The 17,570-nt window shown below is 37.2% G+C and overlaps 1 protein-coding gene across 10 annotated transcripts in view; it reads left to right on the top strand.

Moving 5' to 3' along the window:
- Positions 1–17,570, top strand: part of LOC123642606 (intraflagellar transport associated protein) — a 55,730-nt gene that overhangs the window by 11,383 nt on the left and 26,777 nt on the right. For all 10 annotated transcript variants that reach the window (XM_045557834.1, XM_045557835.1, XM_045557833.1 and 7 more), the window contains one exon: positions 2,823–2,978. In XM_045557834.1, the coding sequence (XP_045413790.1) occupies positions 2,846–2,978 (133 nt within the window). In that variant the 5' untranslated portion in view covers positions 2,823–2,845. The remainder of the gene's footprint in view (positions 1–2,822; positions 2,979–17,570) is intronic.

Genomic DNA, 17,570 nt, shown 5'->3' on the forward strand with positions numbered 1-17,570 from the left:
TGGCTGACATTTTTTGAGGTGCCACACATACTCATTTAATCTTCATAGCAATCCTGTGAGGTACGTGTACCTTTGCAGTTCCCCTGGGGTCAGATGTGTTTCAGAATTCAGAATTTTTTGGAATTTACAAAGGTAATCAGTGCATATACCATATATTACACAGAACCTCCAGGGGGTCTTAGAAAAGCACCTCATATGCAAGCCCATTAGTATTTCTGCAGGGAAACATATGAATAGTAATACTGAGTAGAATAATTAAAAGCCATAAATACTCTCACATTGGTTCAATCAGTTTTCACCATCAAAAGTTTTTGGGCATCATCTTCTGAAAACATTTTTGTGTTTTTCTGAGCTTTTTGGTATTGAGGATAAGGAAATACAGGCCTGTATGATTATAATAGCATTTTATAGATGAGGGAAAACTGAGATCCAGAGAGGTCAAGTAACTTGCTTAGTGCTACACAGTAAGTGGAAGACCTGGGGGCTGCGGCTGTATAGCCATTTGAAAGAGTGGGCTAGATCTATACATTCCAAAGTGGTGATATGTTCATATTAACTTGTTAAATGAAAGCTGCAAAGAGTGACATACATAATATGTTCCCATTTTTAGAAAAATATTTTTATCATTCTGTATAAACGTTACAGAGAAAGAATTTAGAAATATATTCACTAAACTCTTGATAGAATTTACCTCTGATGGTTGGGAATTGGCAGGGTCAGGAGATAATTAAGAGTGTCTTCTCGTTTTTATGTTACATATCTGTGTTACTTGTATTTTTTAAATGATGAATAAATATATAAAGGAAAAGTGAGAGAAAAAGTTGACAAGAGATAACAGAATTTTACTCTTGTTTCAGAAAAATAGAAAGGAAGCTTGGTGCTCTCTTCCTGCCATGTAGTAATGTTGGAGAACTGCTCCTTTGTATTGTTTCCCATGCATTCTACTGGCCACTTAGGCAGTAATTACTCTTCTGTAGATACTCAATTTCTTCAAAACTATGTAAGAATAATATTTTATACAGAATGAATGGAGTTTAACAAGGTGAAATATCACAAGTGAAAACAAAGTTCAAACTGTGCACAGTTTGAGGCATTGTGTCTTAACTGACAGGCATTCAGTTAGCAGTATGCTAAATGGACTGGCAATGTGAAGTGGCCACCAGCCATGTGAATGTGACTTCAGCTATATAGCAAGAGTGCAAAGTTGAGAATATGAGAATTAGTCAAATCTCACTGTATCAGGACTATATCTGGAGTCTTGTCTTCAGTTCTGGATGGCGTATTTTAAAGGGATGCAGGTGATATGAAATCTTTTCCAGGTAGATTTAACAGGAGGGTAAAGGACTTGAAACCATGTCATATAAAACACAGGTGAAATAACTGGGCTAGTAGAGTTGAGTGTTTTGCCAGCTCTTAGCAATATTTGACCACTGTACCTGCTCAAATGAGTAACATTAGCTCCATATGGATTGACTGCCAGGACTATGTCACATCCTGAGTATTAAGCATTTGGGATACAAAGATGAAAAGATGTGAACTCTGCCTTTCATCGGCTCTGAGTCTAATAGCAGTGGTCCCCAAACTTTTTGGCACCAGGTACTGGTTTCATAGAAGACAGTTTTTCCATGGACGGAGGTGGGAAGTTATGGGGAGTGGCTGTATAGATGAAACTTTGCTTGGTTTGCCCATTGCTCACCTCCTACTGTGTGGCCCCTCATTTCCTTCATGGAAGACAGTTTTTCCATGAACCGGGGTAGGGGTAGGGGTGGGACCACCTTAGAGCTCTGCGGCCCAGTCCCTAATAGGCCACGGGCTGGTGCCAGTCTACGGGGCTTGGGGTTTGGGGACCACAGCAGTAGAGGACACAGATATACATACAACTACTTCTAATACAGCATGATAAATGTAACAATTAGTTCAGAGGCAGCACAGAGAAATTATGATTAACTCTTCCTGCGGTGGTGGGAGATGGGAAGGTAAAGCCTTCAGAGAGAAACTGAATTCTGAGCTAGGTTTTGAAAAAGAAACTTTTTTTCAGTGAATGAAATGAGAAGATTGACAAAGGACAGTATGGCCTTGTTCAAATATTTGAAAGGATGTCATGTACAAGAAGGATTGAAATTATTCTGTACAACCTCAGGGGCTAAGGAACCAGTTGAGGTAGCAAAGAGGGAGACAGATTTAGGCTCAATTTTGTAAGTTTTTAATAGAGCTGTCCAAAGGCTTCTTTGGAATGTGCAGAGTTCCCAGTCCCTGGATGTGTTAAAGCACAGCAAAGTCAACTGTCCGCAATAGTAAGGGGAGAGGGGTCACACGATGGATAGAGTCTAGGTTCAGACTCCAAGAACTGGCACTTGCAGGTACTGGCCTTGTGACTGTTACAATAACAGAAAAAAAGTGCTCAGCTTCTGGTACCTAGAGACTGCTAAATAAGTTGCTAAATAAATATTAGCTATTATTGTTGTCATTGGATGGGTGATTAGTTGAGGTACTCTTTAAAGTTCTTACCTTGAAAGACTTAGAATTTCTAATTGTGTAATTGGGTAACAGTATTCTTGTCAATGAAGAATATTGTAATGAGGAGACTGAAGCAAAAAATAAAATTGGGATAGATAACAGTTCAGCAGCAAAGTTTTATTCATAAATAAAACTTTATTTATGAATAAAACTTTGGTCTCTTGAACTAGAGATCATTGCTGTAGTAACTGTCTTGATCTGTCCTTTTGGAGCATTGTCATTCTCCTACCTACCCATCCAGAGTATTTTCAGAGGGACTGGTACTGCATAACTCTCTCTAGCTCATGTTTTTCTTCCTCTTGTAGATAAAGTGGCCTCGTGAATAGGAATGCCTGCTCAAATATCAAGATTGGAGATAATGGATGAAGATCGATTAATTGAAGAAGTCTTGGATAAGTTTGTTAATTGTCATGAGCAAACATATGAAGAATTTCTGAGCACCTTTACTCATCTTTCAAAAGGTAAAATGGAGAAGCAAACTTTCTGCAACAGTAGAGATAAAGAATTTTATTATGAGTCTTTGCTGCCTTTTCAGAAAGCCTAATGAGCATTCATTCCATTCCTTTGATCAGGTAATTCTTATTAGGGCATTTGTGACTGCTGCATGTAAATACTAATGTCTTCATACATTCAAGAGGTGTTTTATGGAGTCAGAGCCATTGAATTTGATAACTAAAAATGACCTGAGAAATCCTTCAGTATAATCCCTTCATTTTATTTTTTTAAGAAAGGCAAGTACAAAGAGTGGAGGTTGTTAAAAGCATATTTACGACTTAAGAAATAAAGCATAGTATTGGCTATGGACTTACACTGCACACATTTGGATCCTGGAATCACTACTTACTTGCTATGTAAACCTTGAAGGAGTGGTTATTGAGTAAGGGGGAATAATAATAGCACTTCCCTCAAAGGTTGATGAAGGTTGTGTTAGTCCATTTTGTGTTGCTATAAAGGAATACCTGAGACTGGGTAATTTATAAAGAAAAGAGGTTTATTTGGCTTGCAATTCTGCAGACTATACAAGCATGGTGCCAGGCACTGCTTCTGGTGAGCGGTTCAGGGAGCTTCCAATCATGGTAGAAGGCGAAGAGGGAATAGGTGTGTCACATGGTAAAAGAAGGAGCAAGAGAGGGAGGAGGGGATACCCATGCTCTTTTAAACAACCAGCTCTCGTGTGAACTGATGGAGCAAGAACTTACTCATTGCCATGGGAGGGCACCAAGACATTCATGAGGGATCCGCCCCCATGATCCAAACACTTCCCACCAGGCCCCACCTCCAACACTGGGGATTGAATTTCAGCATGAGATTTGGAGGGGCCAATCATCCAAGGCATAGCAAAGGTTAATTGAGATAATCCATGTAAAACTCTTAGCATAGTGACCAGCACATAAATAAGTACTTACTGAATGCTGGATATTGTTATCGTGATGCTGCTGCTGCTGTGGTTTCTGTAGAATGGAAACAACCCTTTAGACTGGAGATGATAAACTGAAGCGTAAAGGCCAAACCCGTGTTGTGTGTTTCAATATGTGTTTTGTTTGCCTCGTACAGTGTTATTGTTCATTAATTGAGCTAACATTTAAAAGCTGGGGAATTTTACATGAAAATCTTTATTTGAGTTTTTTTTCCTGGATAAAGTGAGAAGATCTGTTATTTCCCTCATGGCACTGTAAGCTGGAGCACCGGGGCCCTTGCCCTGTGAGCTCCCTAGTTTGTCACGCTCTCTGGCACTTAGATAGTCTACAAATGTGTGCGTACATTGCCTGTTTCATTCACTTAAGTGTCTCCTGTAGGCATTTGAGTTCTGGGTTCTGCTTCAGGTTGCCATCAGCTTGCTTTCAACCTTGGTCCTTTTTGGGTTATCAACTCACATTTTTGAGGCCATTGGTTCCCTACCTCGTTGCACGTTAGACTTGCCTGAGGAGCTTTTAGAACATATTGATACCAGCTCTGCTGGGACCAAGGAATCCGTATTTTATAAAAGCTCCCCTGGTGATTCTAATGTACACAAGTTTGAGAACAGGGAGTTTTGTGATCTCTGAGGTCATGACACTTTTAAGATGCCTGACTTCATGATTTTAAGTCATCATTCATGTGTCTAAAACAAATGTAAAAGAAGGTTCCTTATAATGAAGAAAAGGAAAAGTGATGTAAGCTTTGTCTTTTATCATGCAAGATAGAATATCATAGATATCTGTTTGGTTTACACTTAAGGGTTTGTGTTTATACTTAAGAAAAATAGAGAATTTAGGAAATAGCTAGTTAACTTTGGGGCTGTCTGTGAATGATCTGTTTTGACATGATATGTAGATCAAATTAATCTTGAGAATGGCCAGATCATCTTTTAGTCTATGAACCTGGGTTTAGAAAGAGTCTTACTTTCTCTGCGGCTAATGATTTGGTTCCTGTTTTCTGGACCCAAACATGGCAGTATGAATGGCCGAGATGGTGGTGGAAACAAGGATAAAACTGGCAGAATTAGTGAATTTTGATATGCCAATGATATTTTGATAAACCAAATTATTTTGGAAATTATTGATAAGGCTGACTTTATTTTTTATTATTATTATTTTTTTTTACTTTTTTAAATTTCAGGATATTATGAGGGTACAAACGTTTTGGTTACATTTTATGTCTTTGCCTCACCTAAGCGAGGATTAGAGACATGCCCTTCCCCTCCTGACTTTATTTTTGTACCCTAAAAGAGTAAAAACTTTTTTAAGGACTTTGATATTTTAAGGGGGTTATAATGTATTTGTTTTTGTGATAAAGGGTCTATTCTGTTTTCAAATTTTGGTATGATCATTGCATGCTGAGAAAGAAACTGTTGCCAATGCGGTGACTTCATTTGGAGTAGAGTTTTGGGCTCCAAATTGAGCTGAAATAAATGATGACGCAAGTCACATAAACTGCATCTCCAAGCACACTAATTGTTTTTTCCTTTCAAAATATCCCTAGGCGCCAGTGCACATTATAAACTAATGACCTGAAAAAATTCCTCTTAAAGCACAAAGAATTGTTGAATTCAAAACTGTGTCTTAAATCAGTAAGTGTCCTTTTCTTCCCCCAAAACATTTAAATACCTTCTGAAAAACCAAACAGGACTCAGGGACAGGCCTATGGGTTGAGCAATAGCCAGCAGAATTGATCAAGGTACATATGGTTAGTTCTGTTTAAGAAAGACATTAAAGTTATTTCTTCAGAGTTCCCGTTTCTCCCTTTCTTTCTAGACCCTTCATTTGTCTCAATGCATTTAGTTGCTTTGCTGATATACAGTGGGTCTTTTCCGTTAAAGTGGTTATCACGATGCATACTTATATATATTTCTTTAGTAAGTTTAGTTTCTCAAGTCCATTACCATTTCCACTGATTGACTGTTCTATTTATTTTTATAATAGTTATACGCCAGAATGCTTATGGGATTCATTTTCTTTCCAAGAGTGTTAAAAGGGTCAGTAATCCTATTAAAAATATTTCCCTGGAAAAAATTAAATTATAGCTTTATTGAAAGAAATTTCACATTACTGCTTCAGACTCTTGGAAAACAGTTGGAGACTGTTAATATTGTAGCATAATTCTCACTAAAGTACATTCATTTTGATCATGTTTTGCAGTTTTTTCTTTTTTAAAGCAACTCTAGGTTTTTAAATCATGGTGCATATTTGATAATAAATATAATGTTCTATCATGTTTAAAGGGGCATATTAATTATTGGTTTTAAACAGTTATAATTGAATTCTCAGTAGTGTCTTCAGTTGAAAAGGGTAAATCAGGTTGTAAGATATGTATTAGAATATCAGCATGCAGATATTTTTCCTTATTGGTAAAGACATTATTATATTGTTGACATTATTGTAGGTAAAGATTAGAAACTAAGAGTCAATCTTTTGTATCTCAGTTTGTGAACATAATTTGTGGAACTTTCTAGAATATCTGTCTAAAGGGAAAAAAGGCTTCTTTCTCATCTGTCATATTTCTATCTCTTTTTAGGTTATAATGTGCAGATGGTGAATATTTACATTTGAGTTTTTGTTAATTAATTAATTCATTTATTCTTTAATTGTGTGAATGTCTTGTTATGGTCTAAGTTGCTGAAGATTCAGAAATAAGTAAGATGTAGTTTGTGTTCTCAAGCACTCATAGTCCAATGGGAGAAATGAATAAGTAAGCAGGAGATTGCTCTAATGCATGCTAAGTACCATAGTAGAGAGAAGCACAGAGTCTCACTGTGAGAGCTGGTAAGAGGGCCACCCACACTGTAGGGGGAGGGAGGGCAGTAAAGTCTACCCACTGGAGGGGATGCCTACAGTGAATCTGGAATAACCACTGAACCCAAACTTGCTTTGGGCCCCAAGACATTCAGTAGAGCACAGAAATGTTTGACAGAAAAGATCCAACATTGACAGATGTTATTATAAAATGCTTGCATGGTCCTTTTGAGTCAGGGTTCCATTGATTTTAGTACTGATATACATATACATCTCCTTTAAACAATAAGTCTTCAAGATGAAGATGTAGCCTTGCTTTAGTAAGGTTTAGAGTTACTTCTAAACTGCTGAAAGTAAAAGGCAATTTCTTTTATTTTCCTTCCACACCAGGATTACCACATGAACCAATTTGGGAAGCATTTGCTCCTGCCTTTTAGAGTGGTAGTTTTACTGCTCATGTTGCTGGCAAACAGAAATTGTATAGTTAAGTATCCAGGGACTTAGAAGTGGACATTAAATCTTTTCAACTCCATATTGTTAAATATGGTAACTGTTGGCAGTTACAGTAGTTATTTCCAATTGTTTTTCTCTGTCTCTCACATGCTTTTACACACATGCCATTATTATTCTGATTGTATGCTTCAGGCTAAATAATTAATTTCTGTGAAAGTTTCCTATCTTACCAACTATTCAACTTAAAATAGTTTGGAAATTGAAATGAATCTACAGTGATTTTATGATTAACCCTTTGTTTTTCAGCCTCTCATTTTACTCTTAAAATACCTAGGATCCAGTTGTCCAAGTGAGTGTATATTTTAACAGCTTTCTATTCACTGCATATTTGCCTACTTTAACCTGTCTTCATCTGTATAGATCAAAGATTTTATTTCAGATTTTGATGTGTAATTTCATTTTCTTTATGCTATTCTCATTTCACTTGCAATAATTTGTGCTTTTAGCATTTTATTGTGCTTTTAACATATCTTTGAAAAAAATTCTCAACTCAACCTCCGTTTTTTTTTCATACTTGTTAATATTTGAATTAAATTCCCCATTAGGTAGAATATTGTGTGTCTGAATGTTCAGGACAAATGTCCATGCCCATGGCTTTATAAACTGGTGGTAGTCTGGCCTTTCATAGTTCTAAACTCTTGGAGTTTCAAACTGTTGAATAGGTTTCAATTTTTCTCAGATTTTAATAATATTGTGTAATGACTAAGAGTTTAATGTATATTTACTTTATTCACATTTAGTTATTTAAGGAGTGATGCTAATGCTTTGCCACCATTACAGATTTCAGAAATGTATAATTGCCTATGATTTGTGATCATCCAGTACAGTAGCTACTGGCCACATATGACTATTGAGTACTTGAAGTGTGGCTAGTGCTACCCAGGAGCTGAGTTTTAAATATTATTTACTTAAATTAAAAATCTGATATTCAATTCCGTTATTGGAAAACTTTTTTTTTTTTTTTTTGAGACAGAGTCTCGCTTTGTTGCCCGGGCTAGAGTGAGTGCCATGGCATCAGCCTAGCTCACAGCAACCTCAAACTCCTGGGCTTATGCGATCCTACTGCCTCAGCCTCCCGAGTAGCTGGGACTACAGGCATGCACCACCATGCCTGGCTAACTTTTTCTATATATATTTTTAGTTGGCCAGATAATTTCTTTCTATTTTTAGTAGAGACGAGGTCTCACTCTTGCTAAGGCTGGTCTCGAACTCCTGACTTCGAGCGATCCACCCGCCTCGGCCTCCCAGAGTGCTAGGATTACAGGCGTGAACCACCGCGCCCAGCCCAGTTATTGGAAAACTTTTAAAGGTGTTGGGGACAACTTTGGTATGTGAATCAGTTTTTTAAAATGTAAACTTTATGAAATTTACAGATCAAGTAAATCTGATGTAAATTTGGAATCTGAATTGAGATATACCATAAGAATAAAGCATGCATGGATTTTGGAGACTTGTATAAAAATAGAATGTAAAATACTTCAGTAACCTATATTGACTATATTTGAAATGATAATGTTTTAGGGAATTAGTTTAAATAGGATATAATATTAAAATTAATTTCACTTTTTTATTTTTTATTTATTTTTTTGAGACCATAAGAGTTTTGCTCTGTCACCCTGGGTGGAGTGCGGTGCCATCATTGTCATCATAGCTCACTGCAACCTCAAACTCCTGGGCTCAAGCAATCCTCCTACCTCAGCCTCCTGAGTAGCTGGGACTACAGGTGCCAGCCATGGCACCTGGCTAATTTTTCTATCCTTAGTAGAGATGGGGTCTCACTCTTGCTCAGGCTGTTCTTGAACTCCTGAGCTCAAGCAACCCTCCTGCCTCAGCCTCCCAGAGTGCTAGGATTACAGGCGTGAGCCACTGCACTTGGCCTATTTATTTAACCCTTTAAATGTGTCTACTTGAAAACTTAAAACCACATTTGTGGCTTAGATTATATTTCTATTGAGCAGTGCTGCTATACACGGTAGTTCTCAAATTTGGCTGAATATCAGAAAGACTTTTATGATGGCAAACTTTTATAAGAATACATGGTAATATTTCTAGCTTTGGCTTATTAAATCAGACTATATGGTGAGGGGCCTAAACTTTTTATATTCACAAGGCTGTCTAAATGATTTTGATTTACCATTAGTTTTAGGAACCACTGATTTAGACTTCAAATTCTCATAATTACAGTCCCTTAAAAAGCAGGACTGTCTGTACTCCTTTAATATATCAGATACTTGCTTAAAGTTTGTTTCTCTTTAAATTGTAAAATTGGAAAAGACAGTCTAGTCCTGTTTATTTTAGATTCACTTATTGATATATTCACTAAGCGTTTGTCTTGAATAGTTTATTTAATTGACACAAAGATGCAAAGAAATAGCTATTACTATTCCTTTTTATAGCTCAGGGAACTGAAAGTCATTGTAGATTAGTAATTTGTTTGAGGTCAGGTCAAGAATTCAAACTCCAGACATCTGACCATCCTATATACTATAATATACCTCTTCCATAGAAACATCTGGGAGTGTGAGATTGTAAGGAAAATAGTCTAATATTATTACCGATAGCAGCTAATATTTATTAAGTACTAGGTATTATGCTTAACAGTTTATGTGGATCATCTCTATTAATCCTTATAATAACTTAGAAGTTGGGTGTTTTTTTAACCTTTTTTTTTTTAAGAAATGGGGTCTTGCTCTGTTGCCCAGGCTAGAGTGCAGTAGCATGATCATAGCTCACTGCAGACTCAAACGCCTGGGTTCAAGTAATCCTTCTACCTCAGGCTTCCAAGTAGTTAGAAAGACAGGCACATGCAATCTGTCTAATTTAAAAAAAAATTTTTTTTTGTAGAGACAGGGTCTCACCGTGTTGTCCAGGCTGGTCTTGAATTTCTGGCTTCAAGCAATCCTTCTACCTTGGCCTCCCAAAGTGCTGGGATTACAGGCATGGGCCACTGCCCCTGGCCCTTTCTTTACATTTTATTTTTTATTATTTTATTATTCCTAACTTACAGATGAGGAAACTAAAGTGTAAGGTTAAATAACTTGCTGTTAAGGACTAAATTGTATGGCCCCCCCTAATTTATATGTTGAAGCCCTAACCCCCAATGTGGATTATATTTGGAGACAGGGCCTTTAAAGGGATAATTAAGGTTAAATGAAGTCATAAGTGTGGGACCCTAATCCAATATGACTGGTGCTTTATAAGAAGAGATGGAGGTGGACTATGGGTCTAGACAGTGTGACTTCAAAGCCCATACTTGGAACCACTGTGTTTTCTGCCTTTCTTACAGCATTGGTTAGTCCTCAAGATCTTGGAGTTACTGGCATGTAGATAATATGAGCCATAGGAATGGATGTACTACCTCAAAATATACTTGATTCTGTCTTCTCTAGAGTATAAGCTCCATGTGGGCTGGCTTCCTGTGGCTTTTGTTCACCACTATTACTATAATACCTAAAGGAATGCCTTGGTAACATTGAATGAGTAGATGCTTAATAAATATTTGTTGAATAAATGAAAATAAAATAAAAGAAGAAAAAACCAGAATAGCAGACAGACAGATGGGAGGGCTTCAGGTCCAGCCCTGAAGAACATCCACATTTAATGGCCAGACACAGGAGGGAGAGCCCCCAAAGGAGACCATGTCCAGATGCTCCAAGTTTGGGTTTGACATACTAGATATTTGGGAGCCATAGTAGAATTTAAAAACAAACAAGCAAACAATAATGCACATTGCAAGTGATTTTGAAAGGTAGAGGCAAAGAAGGAGAGAAACATCTGGAGTCCAGGAGACTAGCTGGGAGGCTAAGCAGAAGGACACAGGTGCAGATCTGCACTAGGGTAGTGGAGGAGAAAGTCAAAAGTGGAAGGGTCTAGGAGACTTTTCAAGTGAAGGAATGACTGATAGCACGTTAGTAACAGGTGACTGACAAGATTAGGAAGAAGAAAGAGTCAAAGAAGAGTCATGAATATTTTGCCTGGGAGATACTGAGGCCCACAGAGGCCGAGTGACTTCTTCAAAGTTACACAGCTCTCATTTCAGGAGTCTTTAATTTTTTTTTCCTTATTAATAATAGTGAATGTTCTGTCAAGAGCTTAGAATCTTGGATTGGGATTTGGTTTACACTTCTGGACTGATAAATTTTGAGTTGTCAGTTCAGCCAAAGGAGTATCACTCCTCATACTTGACAGCTTCTGAAAAATGTAATTAAAAATGAAACTGGTGACAGCACATAAAACAACGCATTTCCCAAAGTTGACGTATCATTTTGGTCCCCAAAGCTATTTTGAATTTGAACGTTAGAAATACATCTTTAAACTTCTGTGGGGGTGCAAAGAGAGGCTTTTCCCAATCTGAAGACTGAGTTTATAATCTACTGTAGAAAAATACCACGGAGAAAAATATAGAAAGCAGCTGGCCTTCTTACCAATTTCAGATCAGGAAAAGAATTTCAGTAGAGCATAAAAACAGCTTTCTCTCATAAAAGAAAACACAACAAGAAAAATAATCCTTGCTGTGTAGCCTTTTGCAGTTATTTTCTGTCGAGTATTAGATAGAGACCAGAGGGCTTAACATTGTTTTGATACCCCTTGCAACTGGCAGATTGCCTGCCAGAGGAAGTTGGAAACGAACTGACCAGCTTTGTGCTTCCAGGTGGCACCTAAGCCACATTTTCTGTGCTGTTGTTATCAGTCATTTAATTCCCTACTGAATATTGAGTGGTGTTTTTAGTTCACAGGCCATTTGCAGTGCCTTTCTGTTTCCTTTTTTTCGTTAGCTGCGTTAAGAAAAAAAAAGGCAACTTGGGAAGTACTTTTGCAAATGTGAATTTAACAGTAAAGAGCACAATTGAAAATAACAGAGCAAATAGCAATATACTTACTTTAACTTAAGACATAGGCCATGAGTGTAATGTTAACTCAAGGGAAATTTGCAGAAGGCCTCATATGAGGACTTGCTAGTAAAAGTAGGCAATTAAAAAAACTTAATTAATCTAGCATCCCAAGGGAGAGAGTAAGGAAGCAGTGTTATTTTAAAGTTTTTTATTGATGTGTTTTTTGGTATTGCTGAAAAGAATAAAAGGGTAAAAAGAAAGTTGGTAATTTTATATCACTCATAAATTCAGTAGCTGTCTGTGTGTGACCTCTTTATCACAATATAACATCAAATATCACATAGAACACTGACAGAGAAAAAAAGCATTGAGCAAAGTGAACTAATTTATATTAATGGTAGAGTCCTATGGAAGAAACAGTATCAGCAGCATTAACCTGTTTTTTCTCTTTGGGGGAACATCTGCAAACTGTAATTAAGCAATTTGCATTTGTTTCTCTATTTCTTTTGTCATCACTAAATCGCTACACTTAGGGAACAAATTGACAAATTATGAAACATAGAAAATTGCTGGTTCAGTTGCAGAAGGAAATTTTCCCTCTCAAATTATGACAGATTTTGAGCTGATCGAGCCATTTTGTTTTAGATATATTAGCATAAATCTTCAGCTGAGGTTGTTACAATTCATATTCATTCCAAACATGAATATTTAGTCCATAGATAATCATTTGTTTTTTGCTTCTGCTGTAGTTTAGTTGTAATTGGATAAGGAAAGAAAATGCATTTAAATATGTATGGCATTTTGAATTATAATCATTAAATTTATTTTCAGCATTGTTTTTAATGTATAGTATTTTGTTCCAATAAATATCTTCTCTAGAATGCTTTCTCAGTAAAGTAAGATATGAGAATTTCTTAAAAATTTGGTTTTTCTATGAATAACAGAATAATCTTTGATTCTCTATCTTTTCTATTTGTATATTTTATATATGATATATTTTATGTGTACATATAAATTAGAGAGTTGAACTTTCTAATTCAGCTAGGCAAATGGGATTTTAAACTTTTATAAAATACAAGTAGAGAACTACTAATAGCCAAATAAACTTTGAAAATGGTCATTATCAACCTTTAAATAGCTGATTTATACAACGTCAAGTGGGTGCACACTTGTTTTATATGCATTTCTCTTTAACATCAAATATTGTTTTTACTTGTTGTTGTTAGATGTGTCATCACTTAAAGGAAAAGGATAAGTTGCTTTGTTTGAAACTGAGGTGGTCATAAGATTGTGTTCTTTGATTCAGTTGAATGGGCACATATTCAAATCATGGTTTTGGCAAAATGTTCTGTCATCCATGAAACAATAATATTTTCTTTGAAATGGTCAGCTAAACCCAAAGGGATACAAACAGGAAACTTTGTTTTAACCAAACTCAAATCTTCCTTTTATGAAAATCAAACCACAATCTGTCTACTATGTGATTTTTAGTGTCTTTTTTTTTTTTTTTTTCTTTTTTGGATTTGTTCCAGAGGAGATAGATTTGAGTGATGCCAGTCGTCTCACTCTTGTACTCTTCTGGAGGAATTATTATACCATTTTCATGTGTTCTCCGGATTAGCTTGCCTTTTGCATTAGATTTTGTAGTCTATGAACCACTGATTAGAAAAAAAGGGGTTGTAGCGGGTCATCTAATTCTGGGTATTTTTGCATTTAGTATTTAGTCATAGTATTAAGAATATCCACCAGAACAGGTAATTCTACGTGTTCAGTATGTGTCGTATGGTTGTGGTGAGAATTAGATGAAATACACATGGTGGTATTTGGTAAATTTTAAAGACTTACTCAAGTATAAAGTTTTATGATTGGGTAACTCTTTACGATATGAAAGAGAAACATCAAGGTTAAATATTAAAGAAATCTTGAATCTAAATATAAAAATTATAAAATATTGTCTACTGTGTTAGTTGTTCATGCTCCATTCCTTGAAGTGCAGACAAAACTAACTACGTATAGTACATATTGTTCAGTGTACATGCATATGGTATATTGTATAGTGTAAGACTATACAGTTCAGGGAATAATCCTACACTGGCCTCTGGTGGATGTTCTAAATACTATGCCTTACATAATTATCAGGCAAAGGTATTTACATGCCCTTTTGACAAAGATAAGTTATTAGACTTGAACAAAAGAGACAAGGATCATTGCCTTCAGGGAATTTGCATCCTAGAAGGGGGAAACTGAAAATAACATAATAAATAAGAAATATATCTGTGTTAGAAGATACTAATTGCTTTGAAAAGAAAAGGAAAAAAAAAAAACCTCATCAGAGCGGGGTAAGGGATTGTAAATGCTGGTTAGGGTTGCAATTTTATATAGGGTGATCTGGTTATACCTCCTTGGGAAGGTAAAATTTGAACAAAGGTTGGAAGGAAGTGAGGGAGTTAAGTCTGCACCTATTTGAGGCCCAGGGAACAGCCAGTGCAGAGGCCAGGTAATAGCAGCACCTGGCCTGGTTGAGGAACAGAGAGGAGCCCAGTGTGGCTGGAGTAGCATGAGCAGAGGTGAGAGGAGCGGAAGCTGAGGTCAGAGGGCATGGAAGTGGGGACAGACCAGGCATGGATAGCCTTGTAGGTCCTTGTAAAGACTTTGGCCTTTCTTTTAATTTTTTTCTGTAGTGACATTTTTGTACCCTTTTTTATTTATGGCCTTTGGATACATTTTTACACATGGAAAATGCTTGTTCAAAGATAGGCAAACATTTATGGGCTTGATTAAGTAAAAATTTTCAAGGGAATAGATTAGACATCTTTGGCTTTGTAGTGAAATGTTTGCCTACATACTTAATCATTTCTTTTGGATCAATTCTTAGATGTGGAAATGCTGGCTGAACGATATGTAAAATGTTGTGCATTTGAGTGAGTACAAGATTTAAGGGAATAAATTATGTTTCTTATAGGCAGAGGCCATGTCATCTAACTTTCTTAACTTTTCTTCTAGTCTTCCAGTTTAGCAGAATAGTAAGCACATAGTGAACACTTGGTGCAGAACTTGCTGGTTGAAGGGTTGAGTATCAATTTGCATTCCAGTCTCAATTGCTACCTGTCCTTTGGAGTGAAGAATGAGTGTTTTACCTTGCAGGAACTGTAAGTTCCTGATGGTGAGATCCCTGCTCTTCTTAGTCTTACATTTTAGTGGGAAGAGATAGGCAATGTACAATTTAGAAAGGTAATTTCTGCTAATTTCATATAAATTTGAAGAAAACAGGACCATGTGGTAGAGAGTGGCCCGATTCCATGGCTGTGACAATACGGAGGACATAAGGTGATTAGAGAGTTGTAGGCTCAGTGAACATATGCATTTCTCCCATTGTCTGGGTATGGAGAGAAGTTGAAACGCTGTAGTTATACTGTGGTTTGATTTCATCATGTTGTGGCACTGCAAGGAATCGGATTAGTGGTGATGGTCTTTGGATCAAACTCTATATCATAATTAAGAGGATACAAAATGTGGAAACAATCCAACTTTATCAGTGGTTAATGGAAAAATAAAATGTGGTATTAGTCATACAATGGAATATTATTTGACAATAAGAAGGAAAGTACTATTAATAATACATACCACAGCACAGATGAACTTCAGTGATGTTATGCTAAGTGAAAGAAGTCAGGTGCAAAAGACCACATAATCATATGATTCATTTACGTGGAATGTCTAGAAAAGACAAATCTATAGCAAGAAAAAGTATATTAGTGGTTGCCTGTGGTTGGGGGTAGGAATAAGGAGTGACTACAAATGGGCACCAGGCACCTTTTTGGGATAATGGAATGATCTACAGATTGAATCACAGTGATGCTATAACTCTGTGTATTTACTAAAAATCATTGAATTGTACACTTAAAATGAGTGAATTTTATGGTATGTAAATTATACCTCAATAAAGCTGTGGAGACATGGAGGTATTATTCATGGATACTTAGATCCTTACCCTGGGTTCTTCATCAGAGGAACATGTGTCCTTGTGACCCTGGGTTTGGCTCAAGATGTGAAGGGTACTGCTTGTCTATAAATATTTCCCATTAAGAAAATAAATCAATTGTACATAGACTTGTAAGTTCAAAGTAGAAAAGGATGATGTGCAAAAACAGACAGACTTCTTGGATGCAACAGATTCTACCTTGTGCAGACCTTGTCACCAGCAGCTGTCACCCTGTGAATTCTAGAGCTGTAGGAGCTTGTGCTCGAAGATGCTGCATGTGCTCCCTCTCTGGGCCACCTCTGTGGCCTTGACTAAGTCAGCTGGGAAGGTAAGTGTATTTTATGGGGTGGCCTCTCCGCAGCAAAGTGTAATCCACCTGACAGGTTGCCAAGAAGTAGATAATGCTGTATTATCTACTTCCACCATCACAGAGATTGTTTAAGAAAAAAAGTTATCTAGGGCATGCCAAATTAAAAGAACGGGCACAGATTGCAGTGGAAAGATTAGGTGAATATTCTGATATCTAGAGGAAGGAAACATAACCAGTTGGAGATTGTGCCTTCATTTCTGTTCCAGAAACACAAAAAGAACTCGTGAGTTTTTTTTTTCTAAATCTCTTCTATTCTTTTTTTTTTTTTTTTTTTGAGACAGAGTCTCACTCTGTTGCCCGGCTAGAGTGAGTGCCGTGGCGTCAGCCTAGCTCACAGCAACCTCAAACTCGTGGGCTTAAGCGATCCTACTGCCTCAGCCTCCCGAGTAGCTGGGACTACAGGCATGCGCCACCATGCTCGGCTAATTTTTTCTATATATATTTTTAGTTGGCCAGATAATTTATTTCTATTTTTAGTAGAGATGGGGGTCTCGCTCTTGCTCAGGCTGGTCTTGAACTCCTGACCTCGAGTGATCCACCCGCCTCAGCCTCCCAGAGTGCTAGGATTACAGGCGTGAGCCACCGCGCCCAGCCAAAATCTCTTCTGTTCTTACCACCTCCACCACCACAGCTGAGGCTCCCCTTTGCATCTCACCTGGATTACTGCAATACCTCAATACCTCTGTACTTTTTGCCTCTAGTACCTGAATCACTCTTAGAGCACAGTTCTAACTGTGACTCCCCAGGACCTAGGTCAAGTATAGAGTTTTTTGTCATGCCCTCCAAATATATGCTGTCCATGCGTCACTGAATGTGAGCTCTAATCTTCCTGGTATAATTGGTGATTCTTCCTCAGGCTTGTGTTTTCTCACCTCGGGGGTTTTGCTCATGACATTTTCCTTCTGTGGAATCATCTCTTCCTAATGCTCACCGGTTGAAATTGTAGTTGTCTTTCAAAGCCCAGTGCAGGTGGCCCAGTCCTATGTGAAACTTTTTGTGATTGTGTCAAACAGATTATGATTTTACCATTCTCTGACTTTGCACCTCCCTTCCATCATCTGCCATAGGTGCCTTCTCTTTTGGTGGTTTGCATACACGGCTTAATTTCCCAGTTTGTAAACTCTGTAAGGGAAGCAACTGGTTCT

This window comes from Lemur catta, chromosome 7 (assembly GCF_020740605.2).
Source record: "Lemur catta isolate mLemCat1 chromosome 7, mLemCat1.pri, whole genome shotgun sequence".
In the NCBI taxonomy this organism is placed as follows: domain Eukaryota; kingdom Metazoa; phylum Chordata; class Mammalia; order Primates; family Lemuridae; genus Lemur; species Lemur catta.